This window comes from Populus nigra, chromosome 14, assembly GCF_951802175.1.
Source record: "Populus nigra chromosome 14, ddPopNigr1.1, whole genome shotgun sequence".
In the NCBI taxonomy this organism is placed as follows: Eukaryota; Viridiplantae; Streptophyta; class Magnoliopsida; order Malpighiales; family Salicaceae; genus Populus; species Populus nigra.
In genome coordinates, this window is record NC_084865.1 from 10189424 (window position 1) to 10209253 (window position 19830).

A 19830-nucleotide genomic window follows, 5' to 3' on the forward strand; every position below is an offset into this window, starting at 1 on the left:
ATGTTTTTTTTTAATTTATTTTGTTATTAAGAAATAGAAAAGGAAAAAAAAAGTAGATGATATGGAATGATCAAAATATATTTTTTAACAAAAAAATATTAAATTAAACAAGATTAACACTTATCAAGAAACTAATTAATTAGTTTTTAAAACTAATAGAAATATTTAAAAAAAAAAAGAAGAAGAAGAAGGGAATGCACTGAACCTCTTTAAGATAGACAAACAGTACAAGGAAAGAATTATTGGATTCCTGATTAGCAACCTTGTAACTTTCTGGGCTGCTAATGAAACAGTGCAAAGGAGACAGAAGGAAGCGTTTCATACAGCATTCCCTTGTAAAAATCATCAGAGCAAGCAGAGATTATTCTCTTTCTAAGATATCCTCCCCAATTATTTGTCTTTACTTTTTCTTTTTCTTTCACCTTCTCTCCCATGTGTGTGCTTTTGTAGCAGTCACGAATTGCCATTTTCACTGCTCTCACGCCCCCACATACATAAAGCTTCAAATGTCACGCCTCAATCATGACATGCACCTCCACCACCATCACGGCCTTCGTTTTTCATCATTTCCTCTCTTCACCTTGGCTTCCATTTCTCTCATCTTTTTTCATTTTACTTGTTGTATAAAAAAATGGTGGATCGAATAACAATAACTACACCCTGTTCATATACAAGTCAACGTTCCTATTTCTTCATAGCTTGGAATCCAACTGTGTGTATTAATTTTCTCACTTGTATCATCTATGTATCTTATAACAGAAAGTTGCCGAAATGTAGCAAATCACCCTTCTTTTTTCTCTTCTTTCTTTAATTTCCAGTGACTTTCTTCTTCTTTTTTTCTCTCAAAAGCTCATGGAATTAAATGTTCAACAATTGGAACTTAGAATCAAAACATTCTTTATAAAACCAAAAATTCATATACTAAATCTTTATCGGCCAAAATGAAGTTATTTTTGTGATCGAATTAATAAAAACGACCGGATTTTTTTTTTTTTAATTTGGTCTTTTTTTTTAAACCTTTTTTATACTATAAATTTAAATTGGCCTCTAATTCAATTTTTAAAGTTTATAAAAAAAAACATTGAATTTAAGAATATATATGCAAAGAAAAAAAATCTCAACGCATAAAATATTACTAATATAACTCGCAAAGATAAAATTGAAAAGGAATAAAATTTTATGATCAAAACAAAAAAATAAAAAAGCTGAACATAATGAATTTAGGCAAGTGTAAAGCAATGAAAAGTAAAAACTGATGTTCTTTTAGTTGTACTGTGCACTGTGTAATGGTCCTAATGGAGCCATGCAGTTCATTTTGAATTTTGGAGTGGTCTTTTGCTTACCTTGAGTTATTTTTTTATATATAAAATCCATAACCAGCTAGTGTTTTAGGTTAGGTTTTAACAGCCTCAACACTCTCCAGAAACCAAGACCTGTAGTTCTAGTTAACAGTGCCATTTCACAGCAATAACAAATATATAAGTAAGAAAACGAAAATTCAAAATTAAAGAAAAAGTGAATCCAGAAAACAAAAGGCAGAGAAAAAGATAATGATAAAAGGAATACAGGCATGCTGCGAGAGGCATTGTTCTTGAAAAAGAGTCTAGACAGCTTCCTCTTCATGGTCAAGATAGGTAGCATGTGAAAGATCCTTTATCCACTCAAACGTTCGATGACGTGACATAGCTTGCTTTCCCTCCTGCTGCTTTTGCACCATTCTTTTCTTCATCTTCAACTCTTGCACCTTCTCCTCTAGCTCCATGGACCCTCTTTCACCTTTATCATTATTGCCATTTCCTGCGCTATGACTCCTACTGTTACTGCTTTTCACGACAACAATATTATTGTTCAATGGAACTGGTTTCACTGTACTAACTGAACAGCTACATCCACTTAACAACCCTCCTCTTTTCTCCAACAAACTCCGTTTTCCCATCGTCTTCCCACTATCATTGCTATTATGTCTACTCACGTTCTTGATCTTCCGACTGCTTTTACTGTTGCCATTGCTAACGTTAATTTTGCTACACTTGTTGATGCTTGAATTGCTGCTACTAGAGCTACTATTCCTACTAACATAATTACGAACCTTGAGATCTTGAAATTCAATCTCTGGTGTACGGACCAAACCCAGTCTAAAAAAGTCCCAAACCGAAGAATTTCTTGGTTTGCTACTAGCTGCATTCCCCAGCGAAGCACTGGAAAGTCTAATTTGAGGCTTTGGACTTGGATGTGTAAGGAACTGGTTTTGAATTATTGGCTTTATCATTCTTGTGCTGGCAATAGCAGAGCTTGTGCTGGTGCTGCTTGATGAGTAATGACTTCTGCTACTACTGCTTCTGCTACTGAAACTTGTTAAACCACCAAGTGAATTGTGGTCCATGGACTCTGACCTTGATAGGCAGTGGCATGGGTTCAAGCTGGTATCATTCTTGAACTTGTTAACACCACTTTCTGAGCTAACTGAGAGACGAAGAGGGAGAATTTGGCCTTGAAAGAATATATCATCAGCTGCACACATGTCTGATTTGTTAGAAAGAGAGCCATCACCACCCCTGAAGGGACCAAAGTCGAAATCTTCTTGATTTGTTTCGGTTTCTTTATGAGCTTCTTGATCCCTGATTGACTGGTTGTTCTCTCCTTTCACAATATTGACCGGTAAATCACACAGTGATAATGATTCTTCCTCTTCCTGATCTTGATCTTCTTCGTCTTGAGCACTACGGTCTGGATGTTCCCATTTCTCTTCTAAGGAACTTGTTGCCATTTCTACAAGGTAAAACTAACTAAAGGTTTGGGTTCAGATACTGTCGGGGTCCTCCTGTGAAGTCATAAAAGGATAAAGAGAATAAGAATTATATATACACAGAGAAGAAGTTATTTAAATATGAGAAAGAAACATGGATTTTGAATAAGGTTGCATAAGAAATTAAGAGGCAGGGACAAGTGGAATATAAAGAAGTAAAAGCTAGCATTCAAGAAATGAATAGGGAAATGGACAACTCAGTGAGAGTGTTGCAGGCTACCCAAATAATCTGTTTTTCCATAGCCATATGGGACCAAAACACAAAGTGGAGCTACTTATAGCCGGCCATTACCTGCGATAGGATGTCTGATCTCTCGTTTTTAGAATATTATAGGATGGTGGTGGTGCTCATGTGGGGCTAGGGACAGTTCTGGCATGAGATATTTTGTATGGTGACTTTGTGTTTTCTTTTACAATATTGGAAATTTAACTCAGTTCAGTGTCACAATATGTTGGACAGCTTTGTTCGACACTGGAGGGTTAATAAGAAGATTCATTTTATGCATCGAAAACTGTTTGGTTTTATTTGTCAAAGCAAACTAGCTAGTTTCCTCTAGGTAAATAATTACATCAACTTTTCTGTAGTTTAATTGTTTTTTTTCTCCCCAGAAATCACATTTTATATTATCAACTTTAATAAATTTATAATACTTTACATCATCCTCCGGTTTTGAAAAAAAAAATCAATATAAATGCCACAATATTTACATGTTTACCATTGTTTTCAATTTAATGATTAAAGAATCCTTGTTGTTTAAAATAACAAAATTTTCACCGACCATTGTCACCGACTCACCACAACATGAAAGTTTTCATTTTTTTTAAAGAAAAAAATAATTGTTAGACATGTCTTCAAATTTACAAAATTACTATTAACTTCATGTTTATAACAAATTCAATCCTTTTTCCTATAATATAAACCGTACACAAATAATCTCTCTCATCCCTAAAAATTTATGATAAACACAAACATCAAATCAAAAAACACACCAACATAAATTTTCTCAACAAATCCTCACCATTTCAAGTAATTCACCCTACATAATTATTGCAAAAAAACTCACCACTTTAAAATTCACTACACACATTACCAACACAAAATCCATTGTAATAATACATGTCTATATTCATCAAATGCTAATAATAGCCTACAAACTTGAAACAACTTGGATGGTTTAAAGTTCAAGAATAGAAAGTACACAAAATATAGAAAAAGATAATTGTAAGGATATCAAAGTTAGATGCTAGTAAAAACAAGCTATTATATAGATACGATGACATGTCATAAAGTAAAACATTCATTGACTAGTGCAAACCTATTAATGTTATTGAAGTGACTATTATAGTAATAAAAGGCGCTAATAATATTGATCAAATATTAAATGAAATGAAGAAAATTTAAGATGAATTACATCGAGTTTGGATCAAGAATCACAATTGAAGGCTAATTTTGCAAGTGTAAAATCATCATTTCAAGTAAGTCACCCTACACAATTATTCCAAAAAAAAAAAAAACTCACCATTTTACAAGTCCAATCTAACAAAATCAACTACACACACTACCAACACAAAATCCATTGCACTTATAATTAAAAATAATCCAAAACTCTTTGACAATCAACAATATCCTAAAATTTACAGCACAAAGTTGAATACATGTCTTCATATTCATCAAATGTTAATAATAGCCTACAAACTTGAAACAACTTGGATGGACTAAAGTTCAAGAATAGAAAATACACAAAATATGGAAAAAAATACAGCTATAAGAATATCAAAGTTAGATGTTAGTAAAAACAAGCTATTATATAGATGCGATGACAAGTCATAAGGCAAAACATTTATTGATTGATGCAAACCTATTAATGATATTGATGTAACTATTATAGTGAGAAAAGGTGCTAATAATATTGATCAAATACTAGATGAAGTGAAGAAAATTTAAGATGAATTACATCGAGTTTAGATCAAGAATCACAACCGGAGGTTAGTTTTGCAAGTGTAAAATTGTTGTTGATAGCTAATTTAGTGTGTGCAATGTTAATGTTTTTAACTATGATATTACTTATCTTAATCAAATAAAATGAATAACACTAGCAAATCATGTTTAGCTACATTAAACATAAAGTAAAATCAAGTATTTAAACCTGTTATAACATCAACAAAAGATCCACAAAATATTGTTCACGATATCTAAGAAAACCCAAAATTAAATCATCATATTCTTGTATATTTTTTTTACATACTTCATTCAATGCAATTAGTCTAGATTGAGTGCTGAATTGATAAAGTTCTAATATCAGCCTGCAATTCCAAATTGAATTGATTATTAGTAGAATAATTAATAACATTAAATTAAACTTCCTAGTGTTGTTTTAAGAAAACCCTTATATAGATTTGAGTCGGTGGTTAAGAGGATGGACGAACAACTCTTTTACTACCTTGACACCTCCTCCATTACCCTTGACACCTCTCCCACCACCTCTACTAGCTCTCCCACCAACTATACTAGCTTTTCTACCACCTACAACAGCTCTCTCCCCCTGCCAACACCACTAAAACTCTTACTGACACCACTAAAACCTATACGAAAACCACTTGAATTGTCAGAACCACGAAAACTACCAACAACACTAAAAACTCATGTCAAACTACTTGAATCACTAGGTATGGTATCAATGAATCCTCTAAGTTATTTTGCACCACCTCTTTGTCATGTCTTTGAATTGTGACTATATTGCTTGCAAATATTGCACCTAAGTGTAGATGTTATATTTCTTATATTAGAAGTCAATCTTCACCTGTTCCCTATGTTTATTTCTTATTGGTATACCAATATATTTTTTCAAGTCAGAAGGCAAAACAATGAGATCCAATTCTTAAGGATCTAAATCTTTTTCTGATAATAGATGCACCACCTTAGTGTATATCCTCCTGAAAGTTTCAACTATGTAATACGCATTACATATGTCTTCAATGTCAAGCCTATTATAATGCACGCAAGGGATGACATGTCACAAGGAATGCTTATCTATATCTACTCATGATATAAACACTCTCTTTTATCCAAATCAACACAAACTCTTCATTGTTATTTAGAAACTTAATATTCATTTACACTGGCTGGAATTATCCTCGAATGTCAATACTTCTCAATAGACATATCCAACAACTTCCTAACATAAAGTGTGGTATGTGATTCCTAACCTGCAACCTAAGTATATCCCGCAAGAAACCTAGACATAAGCTTTTACCTAATATTTTCCAGTAACAAAGCAATTGGCATACTCCTATATTTCCTAACTCAACTATTGAAGACTCAACTAAATTGTTTGTTACATTTTCATCTTCATCTCAGGATCAAACAAATGTTTAGCCCATGTTTCAGCATTAATATTATTCAACCAACCCAAAGTTGTTTTGTTTACATCTCCAATATCCTTCAAGTAAGTTTGAATTATAGATTTGTATAAGCTTTCATTGCACTGAAAAATCCAATTTTCATCTCTAAACTACAAAACCCTTTGTTCTTAAGATTAACATAGATATGCCTTGCATAGTATCTATAAGTAGCCTCTGGGAATATCTCATTCACTACCTATGGTCGACTTTATAAGAAAAAAATTTAAGAATTACTTAAAAAGAAAAAAAAAATACAATTTTAATAAGAAATTTAAAAATTATTAATAGTATATCTTTTACCAATCAGATATAATGCAAAAAGCCTCTAATGTACTCTTTTTTTTTATGGATATGTATATGACATATAAGAACCATCGCCATATGTCGCTATTTCAGCTTACACAACAGAATACATCATAGGAAAGTCCATTATTAGCATCCAACCCAATTATCGATAACAAAAAACCTCCATATGTACCTTTTAGATAACGTCCAATTCCAATGAAATGTGTACTTCCATTCACCTCATTCATATATTTCAAAAACATACATAATCTTTGAAACTTCCTTAGTGAATGTCCATCTAAATTAAATTTGATTCAAACCCTAGAAAGTTAACAATACTAGGTTAAACTACTTCAACAACTTAATATATAGATATAGTAAGTGTATGAAATGACTCTTTATTACTTCTTTTCACAAACTTCTTTGCCCTTGTCCTAACTCTTCAAAGTCATATTAGGTGTGCCTTATTAGATATGTTTGGATCAACACTTATCACTAGTATTATCTTTTTTGTTATCCAAGTTGTATTGGTTGTTTTTATAGTTACAGGTTTAAAACAACTATGCTCATCTTTCAAAGTTTTTACCATGAAAGTCTTTCTATTAGGAACAAAAGAAACATAAATCATCTTTATATGATACCCATGATTCACTTAATATTCTTTCAAAACATCCTTGTAATTATTAACATCCCTAAGATTTGACATTCCCTAAACTTTATTAATACATCAAGTCAGGATCAACCTTATACTTCTTCTTTTTTATCGCAACCCTACTATTTTCATCTTCAAATTCCCCGCAACTATTGTAGGATTTCGCACTACATTTAACATCAAAATCATCCTCGTCATAACTTATCCTCCACTCATTATCTAATTATAAACAATCATCTAAACTTTTACCAAAAGCTAAATCACCTTCTAAGCTATCAATCCATTAATCTTTTGTTTCATTAATAAATTCAAATCTTTTATCATCAAAAAAAATATAATCATCATCATCTTCCTCCTCTTCATATTTTGCATATTCATCATCAGTTTCATTGACCCTTTTAGTTCTCTCAGTACCTATACTACCAACATTAACTCTTTCATTTCTTTTACTTTTTTCATTGCTTAAATTTATATTTATGCAAACATTATCAATATCTATATTGCTTTTAATAGCAACATCATCATTATTAAGATCCAAATCGTACATCAAATTAAAGTATGACTTTATTATTGACATCAGCATCCTTGAAGTATTTTATTCCGATTTGCTTACTACCTTCAAGCTTGTATGTGAAACACCATGGCTTCCCTATTATTGAGGAGCAATAATGTGATTAACATCAACTTAGATATGAATCTCTTTTTCACCTTCGTGCAAATTCAACATCTTTAACGTAAATGCATCATCAAATATTGTATTCTCTTTCTTATCTATTATTTGAAAACCATATAAGTCCATGTCATAGACTTTCTTGCATATGAACAATATATCCATATAAACCATGTAGTCATAGCAGCAACCCTTTTCAAGGTGTGGCTTGTTGTCGTGGTAAGCAACAGTAAATGACATTTTGTATCATAAAATGATAAATAATGAAAAATTACAAAATCATGTTATAAAATGATAAAAAAAAAAAATGCTATCTAATGGTTAGATATCAATTAATCACATTTTATGTCAACATTTTAAAATTAGAGTTTGATGAAAAATGATGAACAATAACTTGCTAGACTAAAATTTGGTTTTTTTTAATAATTTCTAGCAACAAATGATAAATTATGTAAAACCATTACTAAGCAAGGTTTGATTTTATCAATATTGTCATTACCCAAGAAAAAATTGAATTAATTAGGGTTTATTGAAGGGTCATTGTGTACTGGTCAAATCCTTAAACATGTTTGTTTAGATGGTTAAATAGAGAGAAAATAATACATAAATTAATGAAAATGTTATTTAACATAAACAAAACACACTTCCAATAATTTTCAATATTTTGATTTGGTTAAAAAAATTAGAACATACCTATCAAATCTCAAGGGATAACTTGTTCTTTTCTAACAAAAAATGTCACAGAATTCTAAGAGATTTGATTAAACAAACCTTTTTGATTTGGGGTTTTGGTAGCTGATTTTATGGAGTGACAGTAGAATCATAGAGAGAGAGAGAGAGAGAAAAAGAGAGAGACAAAAAGAATCGAGAGTGAGTGAAAAGAATGTTGTTTTCTTGGATTTCCAATATATTATATATGAGGGTAGTAACATCATTAACATGGTTTGAACTTTTAATTTGACTAAAGATGTAAAGAGTAATTTTCCAAAACTTGGATACAAAATGAAAAACAATCAAACTATAGAAAGCTCCTTGTAATTATCCTTTTAGTGTATAATTACTATTCATCAACTCTTATTGAACTATTTATAACATTGTTACTTAGGCCAATTTTTCTTCTAGGTCCTAAGTGTTTTTTAATTTGGTTCTCAAAAGTTATTCTTTTATAATGTTATGTTTTAAAATTTGTTTTAATTTACATGCTTTCGCAAGATGTAAGAGAATATTCCCACGGTAAATAAAATATCAATTTTACAAAAATAAAATCTAACTTTATTATTAAAAAAGTTCAAATAAACATCAAAATTAACATAAATAAAAAACAAAGCTTTTTTTCATTTGCTAGCATGAAAAATTCAATTTTGTACTTTAGTTTTCAATTTTTTTATATTTGGGCCCTATTATTTAAAGATTTTATGTTTCATTCCTAAAAATTTTTCTTTTATGTTTTACTTCCTAGATATTAATAGAGGAAACTTTACAAAAATAAAATCCAATGTTCTTATTAAAAAAATTCAATGAAGCATTAAAATTAACATAAACAAAAAACAAAGCATTTTTTTTTATTTGCAAGCATGAAAAACTTCAATTTTATCCCTTAATTTTCATTTTTAATATTTGGTCCTATTATTTTATGATTTCATGTTTCATTTATAAGCTTCTTTATTTTATATTTTAGTCTCTAGATATTAAGAGACAGTGAGAAAGTCATCGAAAAAAAAGAGATTAGGCTTGTTTATTATTATTTTTCTTGTATATGCTATATTATAAAGTCTACTTGTATATTTGATAGTTTTTGCTTGATTTGATCCTTGTACTCTTTTTTTTTTTAATTGGAGCCTCTTTATTTATACTGATTGAATTCCTTCTTTTTCTTCTTTTTGTAAAGGTCCTTCTATCATAATATTGTTAGTTCATACGTTTAATGACACTTTTTATTAACTCTTCTATTTATAAATTATGTAATTGAGAAAAGAAAAACAAAAAACAAACACCCCAAAATTAATATATTTTAAATAATTAGGCTTATTTATTTTCATTTTTAATATTTGGTCCTATTATTTTATGATTTCATGTTTTATTTATAAGCTTTTTTATTTTATATTTTAGTCCCTAGATATTAAGAAACAGTGAGAAAGTCATCGAAAAAAAGGAGACGAGAGAGAAATAGTTTGGTCATCCATATTACAAGCATAAAAATATTGATCTTAGTGTTAATAGGTTCATCTTGAAGAGAAGAGTTTGATAAAGATGATTTCTTCTTTCAAACATGTTAGAAAAAGTAGATTGAGACTCATTAAAAAATTTTAGATTCGATCTGATTTTTTATTTTTAAAATGATTAGATTATGCTTGAGGGTTAAAAAAGGTTTATAAAGGTTTTTATGGTGCTTTAACAAATCATCTTCTCATGATGACAATGTGTTGTCCATTGTATTTAAAAAAAAAATTAAAAAGGAACAACAACAAAGACAACCAAGCTTGTAGGCATGGCTTATTTTTTTATTTTTTAAAGGGTATTTTAAACCATCAACTTATATTTTATTATTTTAATTATTTTTTTGAATTTTTCAAATAAAATTATTAGGATAATATTTTCAAAATTGTCTTGTTATGTTTTGACCTTTTTTTTTAAATTAAAACTATAATAATTTTTTATTTAAAAAACTTTATTTATGATAAAAGATAGATTCTCATAAAAACAAAATACATGAGTCAAAATAAAATAAAATTTAAACTAAAATATATTTTTTATTGGATCATATAAATCATTGGAATTGTTATGAATATTTATTTTAATTACTATAAATTATATAAAAATAGGTTTTGAACATGACCCAACATTATTTGCCCTTTCGTTATTAGCTTTGTGTTTTTTTAATTTAATTTTAAATTAATATCCTCTCTCACATGTCCTAGATTATTTATTTCAACTATTTTAAAATAGTAATAAATCTTTTGGATGGTTTCTATAGTTTCAGAATACCTACACGAGATTATTATAATTTATTTTTTGTTTTGTGTTTATTAAATTTAAGATAAAACAATTATATTTACATTACACATTTATAAGAATGAAAATTATATGTACTTAGCAATCATATACATCTCTTAGATAAATAAAATAAAATGTATAAAATAAAAAGGATAAACCAAGTAAGATATTTGTTTTTTATATATCTTTACTTGTTAATAGAAAATTAACTTTTCATCTTTGTTTTTAATTAATGTTCCCAAATTTATTTTTGAGTTATCAATTAATATATTTCTTTACTTTATCAGAAAATAAAAATAAATAAATTTTATATTACTAAAAAACACATTTATAATGTTGACACCTTCTATTGTTTTGTTTGAAATCAACTTGCAATTCTTCCTGCGGTATAAATACTTTGGCTTGTATGTGCTATATTATAAAGTTTACTTGTATATTTGATAGTTTTTGCTCAATTTGATCCTTGTATATTTTTTTTTATTGGAGCCTCTTTTTTTATATTGCTTGAATTCCTCTGTGTTTTTTTTTTTAAAAAAGGGGTCCTTCTATCATAATATTGTTAGTTCATACGTTTATATTACACTTTTTATTAACTCTTCTATTTATAAATTATGTAATTGAGAAAAGAAAAACAAAAAACAAACACCCCAAAATTAATTTATTTTAAATAATTAGGCTTGTTTATTATTATTTTTCTTGATCTGTGTACATTTTTCTAATCACTTACTTTTATAACTTGGTACTTTAAGGGAAAAAGTGTCATCTAAGCATATTTATGGACCAAATTAGGATGAACCTAATAATCGAGATGGAGACTCATGGAGGCTGTGAGGTTTTTTAATGGAGGTCGGCGGGTGGGATTGATGTTGCAATGTTTTGTCATGGGAAGCCTGTGATTACTGAGACTGAACGTGACAAAGTGATGGATATCTTTAATTCTGCTTTCTGATAGAAGGGATGTTTTACCTGACTAGAAAAAAAAAAAGCAATGGCTTGAATTGAATTGCATTGGCTGGAAGCACTAGAATAAAATAATAATAATAATAATAATAACTACAACAACGACAACGTTTTTCTTCAAAATAAACTACAAGTCGGAAAGCACACACTCTTTTTGGAGAAATAATTCATATAAATTAACATTGCAAAGCATAAGTAGATTTATCTTATTTATCTAAAATACTATTTATATAAATAGTAAAGCTCCTTTAATATTTTTTTTTAAGTTTTAAACTTTTTTTTTTTTTGCAATTAAACCCTTCTATAGCCCCTTGGAGATGAAACTAGACTTGAAATCATAATTAAAATAAAAAAATTATAAAGCACTTAGCCTTTCTTATGGAGCTTCACTATTTATATAAATAGTGAAGCTCCTTTGTTTTTTTTTTTAGTTTTAAACTCTCTTTTTTTCTTGTAATTAGACTCTTATATAGCCTAACGGATGAAATAAGACTTGAAATTATGATTAAAATAGCAAATTAAAAAATAGAAGACTAAACCATGAAACATGAATATATGGCTAACTCAATATTCACTATAATTTTCATTTTGATATACAATTTCATTTTGTTTATTTTTAGGTCTTATCAATGATTCAATTGTCATGTATTGTTATAATAATGGAGTCATTGTCTAAACAAGAGAACCAAAGTCTTATCAATGATCCAAACAATTACTTAAAAAATTTCATTTGATTTAATAAATCAATGAAATGATAGATGTAAAGATAGAGAATGTTATATGTCACACTCGGACATTGCGGTGACCAAACAAAAATTTTTATTTAAAGAATAGATATCTAGTATCTTATTTTTTGGGGGGGGAAAAAGTGTATGTTTAAGAAGTCGTCTTCTAATATTATAGTCATTAAAAATCTTAGCTGGTCAACAGTACATAACTGGTTACATGAAAGGAAATGTGCTATCATCCTTTAAGTGTCCTACCTGAGACAGACTATATTATTGGTCTTGTTTTAAATTGCTAAAAGTTTGTTTTTTATCTTTTTTTTTTTTGTTCTTTATATAATGTTCCTGACTCTAACGTTAGTGAATATTTACCTACGAATATTTTCAACTCTGATGTTGGTAAATATTACACAAACCCAAAAAGTGTGATATTACTGACTTTAACGCCAATGAATAAGTTCGTAAGATTTGGATTTTTAATTGAAGAAAAAACAATTTTTTAATGCCTTTCTCTTTTTGTTTACCTTTTTTATTTACTCTTTTTAGACAAGAAGAGAAAAATATATTGCATAAGAGATTTGTATTTAACAATAATGGTTTGTAGATTTAACATGCAGCATAGAAAACAATACACATAGAAAAAAGCATAAAACAACATACAAGGAGACCATAAATATATCAATGAAGATTCCTAAATAATTTAGAAATTTTATTTTATAAAAAACGAGCTCGTTTAACAAAATATCAATACGAAAAGAGAATAAAATAAAAGAGATTAACATAAGTATATATTTTGTCAAACACATCTTAGCTCAAAACAGATTAGTCGGCTGGGCCTGGGACTAGCCCAGCCCAATCACAATTGTTTTCTATTTCTGTTTTATTTTTTTGAGACCTAGCTAGGCTGGTGTGGTCCTTAGCTGCCCTAACCTGTCACTGGCCCAATCCAATAACTCGGCTGGGCAACAGGACAAGCGTGAATATATCCACGCGTGCATGAACAGTGTCAAGGTAATTAAAATAACCTTCACACAATGTTCAAATATCAGTTGTATAGAACGAAAGAAGAATGCATACCTGGTTCTGGAGACGGTGAAGGCGATGGTCAATGCTGGTTCTCGTCTATGTGTTTTTGTCTTCTGGTGTTTTTGGTTTCTTTGTCTTTCTCTCTGTGTTTCTTCCTTCGCTTCTGGGTTTTTCTGATTCTCTGCCCCTGTGTTGCTCCCCTGTCTTTGTCCTTTTGCTTCTTCGGTTTTGTTTGGGTTTCCTCTGTTTTCTGTGATGTTCCTGTTCTGGGTTTTTTGTTTGGTCTTGCCTTGTGTAATTTTCCAGTGTCTTCGTTCTTCCTTTTTTTCTGCTTGTTCTCCCCTCGCGACGGCTGCCTCGTTGGGTTTTTATAGGAGATTTGGTAGCCTCTGCCCACGTCTTCCAGTAGCGTGCCCGGGAGGAAGTCTGCTTGGATTGGGGACATTGGCAGACTAAATTATTCTGTTTTGGCTTGTGTTGGGCTGCCCATCTGGGCAGTATTTTGTTTTTTCTTCACTGGCGGCGTCCTCTGTCTCCAGCGGAAGAAGACGATAAATGGGGGTGAAACGACGCCGTTTCAGGGCGAGGGCGACCGTTTTTCAATTTGGTCCTCGATGTTTTGACATTTTTAAACGGACCCCTGGGCAAAATAGCAATGAGACACCTGTATTGCGGAACCTTTTACAGAACAGTCTTTAAACTTTAATTTCTTGCAATTTTAACCTAAATCAGCCCTAAATTTTAATATTTCTTCAATTAAGTTATTGATTTCATTAATAAATTGATTAGAAGCTCAATTAAGTCTCAAACTCATCAATTCTTCAATTAAGCTCCCGATATTATTAATTAAATCAATTCAAAGTTTAGTTAAGTTCCTAAACTTATCAATTCTTTCAATATCTAGCAAAATTGAACCCTAAATTTACAATTCCTCCTTTATTAATCCTCAAAAACTTCTCATTTGTGTTGACTTAATCTAAATCTCAATTTTTCTCATTCAATTTTTTCATTTCATTTTCTTTTAAAAAAATAAAAATCAAAATAAAAAAAATAAAAAATTAGGTTATGACATTACATTTTGATCTTGTTACATATTATCTTAATTGAAATAATGAAGGGGCAAACATTTAGTAAAACATGAACCATATAATGGTACTTGAGTGATCAAAAGGGATTCATCATCCTAAGTGAATTAGGAAAAATGTTACATCTGATCTCAAAGAGTATTGACTCAAAAATCCTTGGCTAATATGGAATAAGTTTTGAAAAGAATTTTAAATACTATTCAAATGATCAATGATAATTATGTAGAGAACAAACATCATTTAATATGACAGACATACTCTATACTTTAATGTTAAATCAAAACATTATTGATGAATGGATATTAATTACATTGAGAAACCATTCACTAAAATGTTAAGTCAAACCACTAATGATTTTTTTAATATTTAGGGATCATGACACATTACTAGACAGTGCATCTAATTTTCAAAATTAAATTAATCAATTGTTGAATTGATAATGAGATTATAATTATAATTTATATTTGGGTCAACATATTAGGAACCTAATGGGTCACACATTAAGAAACATTAGTTATAAATTAAACTGGGATAATTAATCAAGTGTGACTTGATTAAAATATATTTTAGAAATAAAAGACTAGAATATAATTAATATAGGGATTATATTTCTAGACCTGAAAAAATAAGTAAAAACTTGATTGAGTTAATTTCTAAAATTGTCTTGAATTAAAAACCCTATAAATTGAAAAAAAAATCAATTTTCCTATTGAATAGTAATTTATTCATAGAATAGAGAGCTAGCACTCTATATATAATAATCTCTCTCATAAATAGGAATTTAAGAGATTTCTCACTAGTGATTTATGTGGATTACCATTTTAGACCGGATAATTGGACAGCTTGTGGTTTGCAATAACCCAAACTTTAAAGAATTAATCAAAGCTGAAGAAGATTAAATCTTCATGTAATATTCCCTAAACAACTCTAGATCTATCTAACGAGATTCTAAAGACTCACAGATAATTTTGTTTTATTGTTTCTGTTGTGTGTATGATATTCAGGAACCCAACAATTTGTTAAAGGTTAGTGATTTTACAATTATTTCCACCTTGTATTTAACTAGTTTAGCAAAAAGAACTTATGTAATCAACTTTATCAATTAAACATGTGCATTTTTAATTACATTTAATTGAGTATAATTTTTAAAAGTTGAAAATTTATCTTAGCTAATTGACTACTAATAATACAAGCAAATAGAAAAAGAAAAAGAAAAAAGACTAGTTGGATTGGACTATATCCCAGATGGACTAACCAAACAAAATTAGCAAGAAGAATCACATGAAAATAAGAATAAATAACAACATGGAAATAAAGGAAAGAGAGAAAAAAGAAAAAAGAAAAAAAAACAAACTAGGAAAGAGAAGGATATTATAGACATGTTGGAGCTCCGATGATGACACGTATTGTAACATACCGTTCTGACGAAACATAATATGCATGATAATCGACATAGCAAATAGTATGGAATTGTTTTTTTTAATTCTAGAATCATTTGGTGATTAGTGAAATTTCTACCGAAATTTCAACAGAGTTTTCCCCATAGTTAAGTATACCAAGTTATCGAAATTTCATTATTCAAAATGTTTTCAACATTTCATAGCCCAATCACCTTTTGACATTTAAGTCACACAAATTCTCAATAGTATAGCGTAGAACATACAATAAATCAAAAGAAGAATTATTAGTAATCATGCTCGATTTACCTAATACATACACTAATAAATACACGTACAAGTATAAATATAATTGCAAATAAAACAGTTCAACTTGAGAAAGCAAGCATGCATAGATATCGTTTCTTTTTGTTTGAGTACTAAATTATCGTTCTACTTCAAACATCCATCAAAGGACTTTAATACATATGATATTTAACTGAGATATATTATTGTAAAAAGGAATTGATGATTTAGATTACAAGGTGTATTACATGCATAATAAAAGGTTCCTGAAGTCCTTTTGTCTTCTAGTTATTTGGTTGATTGATATATAAAGGTCCTGCAATAAGATTTAATTAAGTAAGATTTTTAGATTTATAAGGAAAATAGTTTTATCTTCTAAAAGTATCGAAAATGAGAATTATCATTCCCTTATGGTATGTTAAGGAAATTTCCTCATTCATAATAGTCATATCCCTTGTAACAACTATGTAACCACGCCTAATTACGTTAGGATACAAGTTTCTAGTCATACATGTTATAATGTCAGAATTCTTATAGCAGAGGTAATTCAAAATTTATTGTTCTCCAACATCACAAAAATGAATGCCAATATTCAATTTCAACATTGATCTTCACCCAAATGGGAAAGGATATTCCAATTCTAATGATTTTCCACAACTCCGGAAACATGTCCAACTTTATCTTTTGTCATCTCGAAAATAACCCAAATTCAATGGTTTCCACCATTTTGAATAACACATCCAACATTGGCTTTTGTTCATTATGGAGACAACCCAATTTCAATAGTTTCACGATTTCAGAAACAAGTCCAACATTGGCTTTCTTTCATTTCGAAAGCAACCCAAATTCAATGGTTTTCGTCATTTTGGAAAATACATCCAACATTAGCTTTCGTTCACTGTGAAAGCGATCCAATTTCAATGGTTTTCACGATTTCAGAAAACAAGTCCAACATTGGCTTTCCTCACTATAAAAGTAACCCAAATTCAATGGTTTTCGCCATTTCAGAAACAACGTCAAACATTGGTTTTTTTGCTCAATGTGAAAACACCCATAATTTTCTTCTTATGCCCGTTACATTCACACATCATTCATAACCTTGCAGATCCTCAATAATTATCAAAAATTCAAAATTTTAGAATTTAATTTAGTTCATTCTAGGTGATATTTCACTTACCTACTTCTCTGGTCGCGTGAGTTCCATCGATGGAAGATTCTATGCCCAACATTCCTCCTGTACCACACAATATTTTTTTTATCAATATATGTTTTAACGAGTTCACATACTTATTTCATTTTTATAAGGATTAACTTCTATAAAATTTTATCTCAAACTCATTATATTCAAACAACATATAATAAGTGCACTAATATATTGCTCAGTGTTTTTTCCTCACTATAGTTTTAGGACTCCTTTTCCTTATAGTTTTATTTCCTTAGTAAGCTCAAACACACTCACACATCTGGGATGAAAAGGGTCAACCTAGTTCTACCATTTATATGTTTAAATTTGTCGAAATACATTAGTAGATGGTATTGTCCTGTAACGTAACAGCCCAATCTCTGCTTTGTTTTTTATCCATATTTGGATTCTATAACTCTAAATGCGACAAGGCTTACCTCTTGTGAAAGCGAACATGATGGCACACATATAGCTACACATCCAGAATCATAGTTTAAAGTCTGGTGTATATGGTGCCTAGAATTTTCCAATTTTCATCGGTCTATGGTTTTCTACTAATATCTGGCGTTCTATAGCTTCAATTCTAATGATTCTAGTTCCATCTAAAAGCTAGCACTCAATTCTACAACTTTCATGAAGAAAACTTTTCCCATATTATGCTTTTAACTAGGTCAGATTCTAGTCATAACTAATTAATCAACACAACTACATTTTTCCAGTTTGGATATCCAGCACATAAATTATTATTTTCATGCATTTTTTTTCTTTTCCTTAACCATAATCACTTACATAATTTATCTTCACACCAACAATCATAAATGAAAATATAATTTACTCAAAGTTAGGCTTCATAAAAGTACAAGTAACGAGGGTATGTTTATAAGTCTAAACTTTCCAACACAACATACTTCTTGTGGGATTCTCTATATTATTATTTTCAACATGCATGCACAACTAGTTTTCAAGAATGCATTTCCCCCTCTTTATACTTCATGTTGGCTAAAGGCTTGTAAGCCTTAACTTAGTCTTATTGTTCTTGATTTAGTTAAAGACATCATCATACTCTTCTTTATCTCTCTTCCCTTTCCCATCCCTTCTTAAACATACCTGGAAAAATCCTTAAGAAACTCAATCTAGGGCTGTGAATATGTAACTTACCTAAAACATTTGAAATTGCCCTAGTAAGGTTGTATGTTTATCCTAGTTGTGTCTTCTACTTTTTCAAACCTCTTTCCTCCCTTAATGTTTTAGTTTCTTTTTTTCTTCCCCCTTGTTACCACTAACTCTTCTTTCCCTTTCTTCCTCTATTTGTTTTATAACTTGATGTTCAATCTTTACTCTTATTTCTTGTTTTCTCTCATGTGTTTAATGGTGAGGGTTTTCTTTATGTTTGTTTTTCTTCCTCTTCCCTTTTATATCCCTTCTTGCCGTCAACTCTTTCTCTTCCCTAATAGCTGATGGGTTCTTCTTCTTCTTTCTTTTGTTTTCATCCCTCATTTGTTCATGCCTTTTTTTATTTATTTTTTACCACATCTCTATTTACTTAATCTCACACATCAATGTTTAAATCATTAAAAAGACTTTATCGAGATGAATTTAAAGACTTTAAGGAAGGCTATCATCAAACTTGGAAGTGAGTAACATGCAACATGCAAAGGCGGTACGTGTGATTTTCCTTTCTTTTTCTCAAATTCAGTTCTTGGCTCTTTAGTAATTATTTGATCAATTTCCACGCAAACCTAAAACTAGTTTAAGAGAACTACTTTCTAGCCCAATAAGATTAGGCTTCCCCAAGTAAACTTGCTCCAATGTACTGCTTGTATCAGTCCCACAAGTAACTCAAAAGACTATATCAACTCAAGTTATTGTATGAGCATAAAGGGAATGCTCTCCAGCTCAATCAAACTACTCTCGAGTCCAAGTAGACTACTCTTGGCCCAAACTTTCTATCTAATTAGGCCTCGCCTAAACAAGGTTGAATCCTCTTGTGCAAATTTCCAAGAGCTGACAGAAAGCAAACACCACAATGCATAGTCACAACTTGCAAGAAAGTCAATACAATAACACACTCTTTTATGCTAACACATAAACTATTAATACAACACCTAATTTTCTCGTTAATAGCTATCTCTCACCAATCTGTCTTACTAAAGGTACCTACCTATCTTATTGTTATAACCTAATTTTAGGTCCCCTAAAATACTTATATTTTTTGAAGTACTCAAAAATCCATTAAAAAAATCAAAAATATTTTCAAGACACAAATAGATAAGCTTTTAAGCTGAACAAGTCAAAATACAAGAAGGATAGTTAGATTGGAATATTATTCATAAGATAGGCTAGAGAAGGATTTAATTGAA

General features: G+C 29.8%; 1 protein-coding gene across 3 annotated transcripts; it reads right to left on the reverse strand.

Moving 5' to 3' along the window:
• Positions 1-1479: 1479 nt before the first annotated feature.
• On the reverse strand, positions 1480-14019 carry LOC133672580 (uncharacterized). 3 transcript variants are annotated; one of them, XM_062093027.1, is made up of 2 exons: positions 13572-14019; positions 1480-2821 (listed from the first exon to the last, which is right to left on the reverse strand). In XM_062093027.1, the coding sequence occupies exon 2, from the start codon at positions 2765-2767 to the stop codon at positions 1604-1606; it is 1164 nt and encodes a 387-aa protein (XP_061949011.1). In that variant the 5' UTR covers positions 2768-2821; positions 13572-14019; the 3' UTR covers positions 1480-1603. The 3 variants fall into 3 exon arrangements, with proteins under 3 accessions (XP_061949011.1, XP_061949012.1, XP_061949010.1); XM_062093028.1 differs by lacking the exon at positions 13572-14019 and adding an exon at positions 3099-3119; XM_062093026.1 differs by lacking the exon at positions 13572-14019 and adding an exon at positions 3027-3101.
• Between the last annotated feature and the right edge of the window lie 5811 nt (positions 14020-19830).

Coding starts and splice junctions, on each gene's coding strand:
- LOC133672580 (XM_062093027.1), bottom strand. CDS start 2,767: ATGGCAACAAGTTCCTTAGAAGAGAAATGGGAACATCCAGACCGTAGT.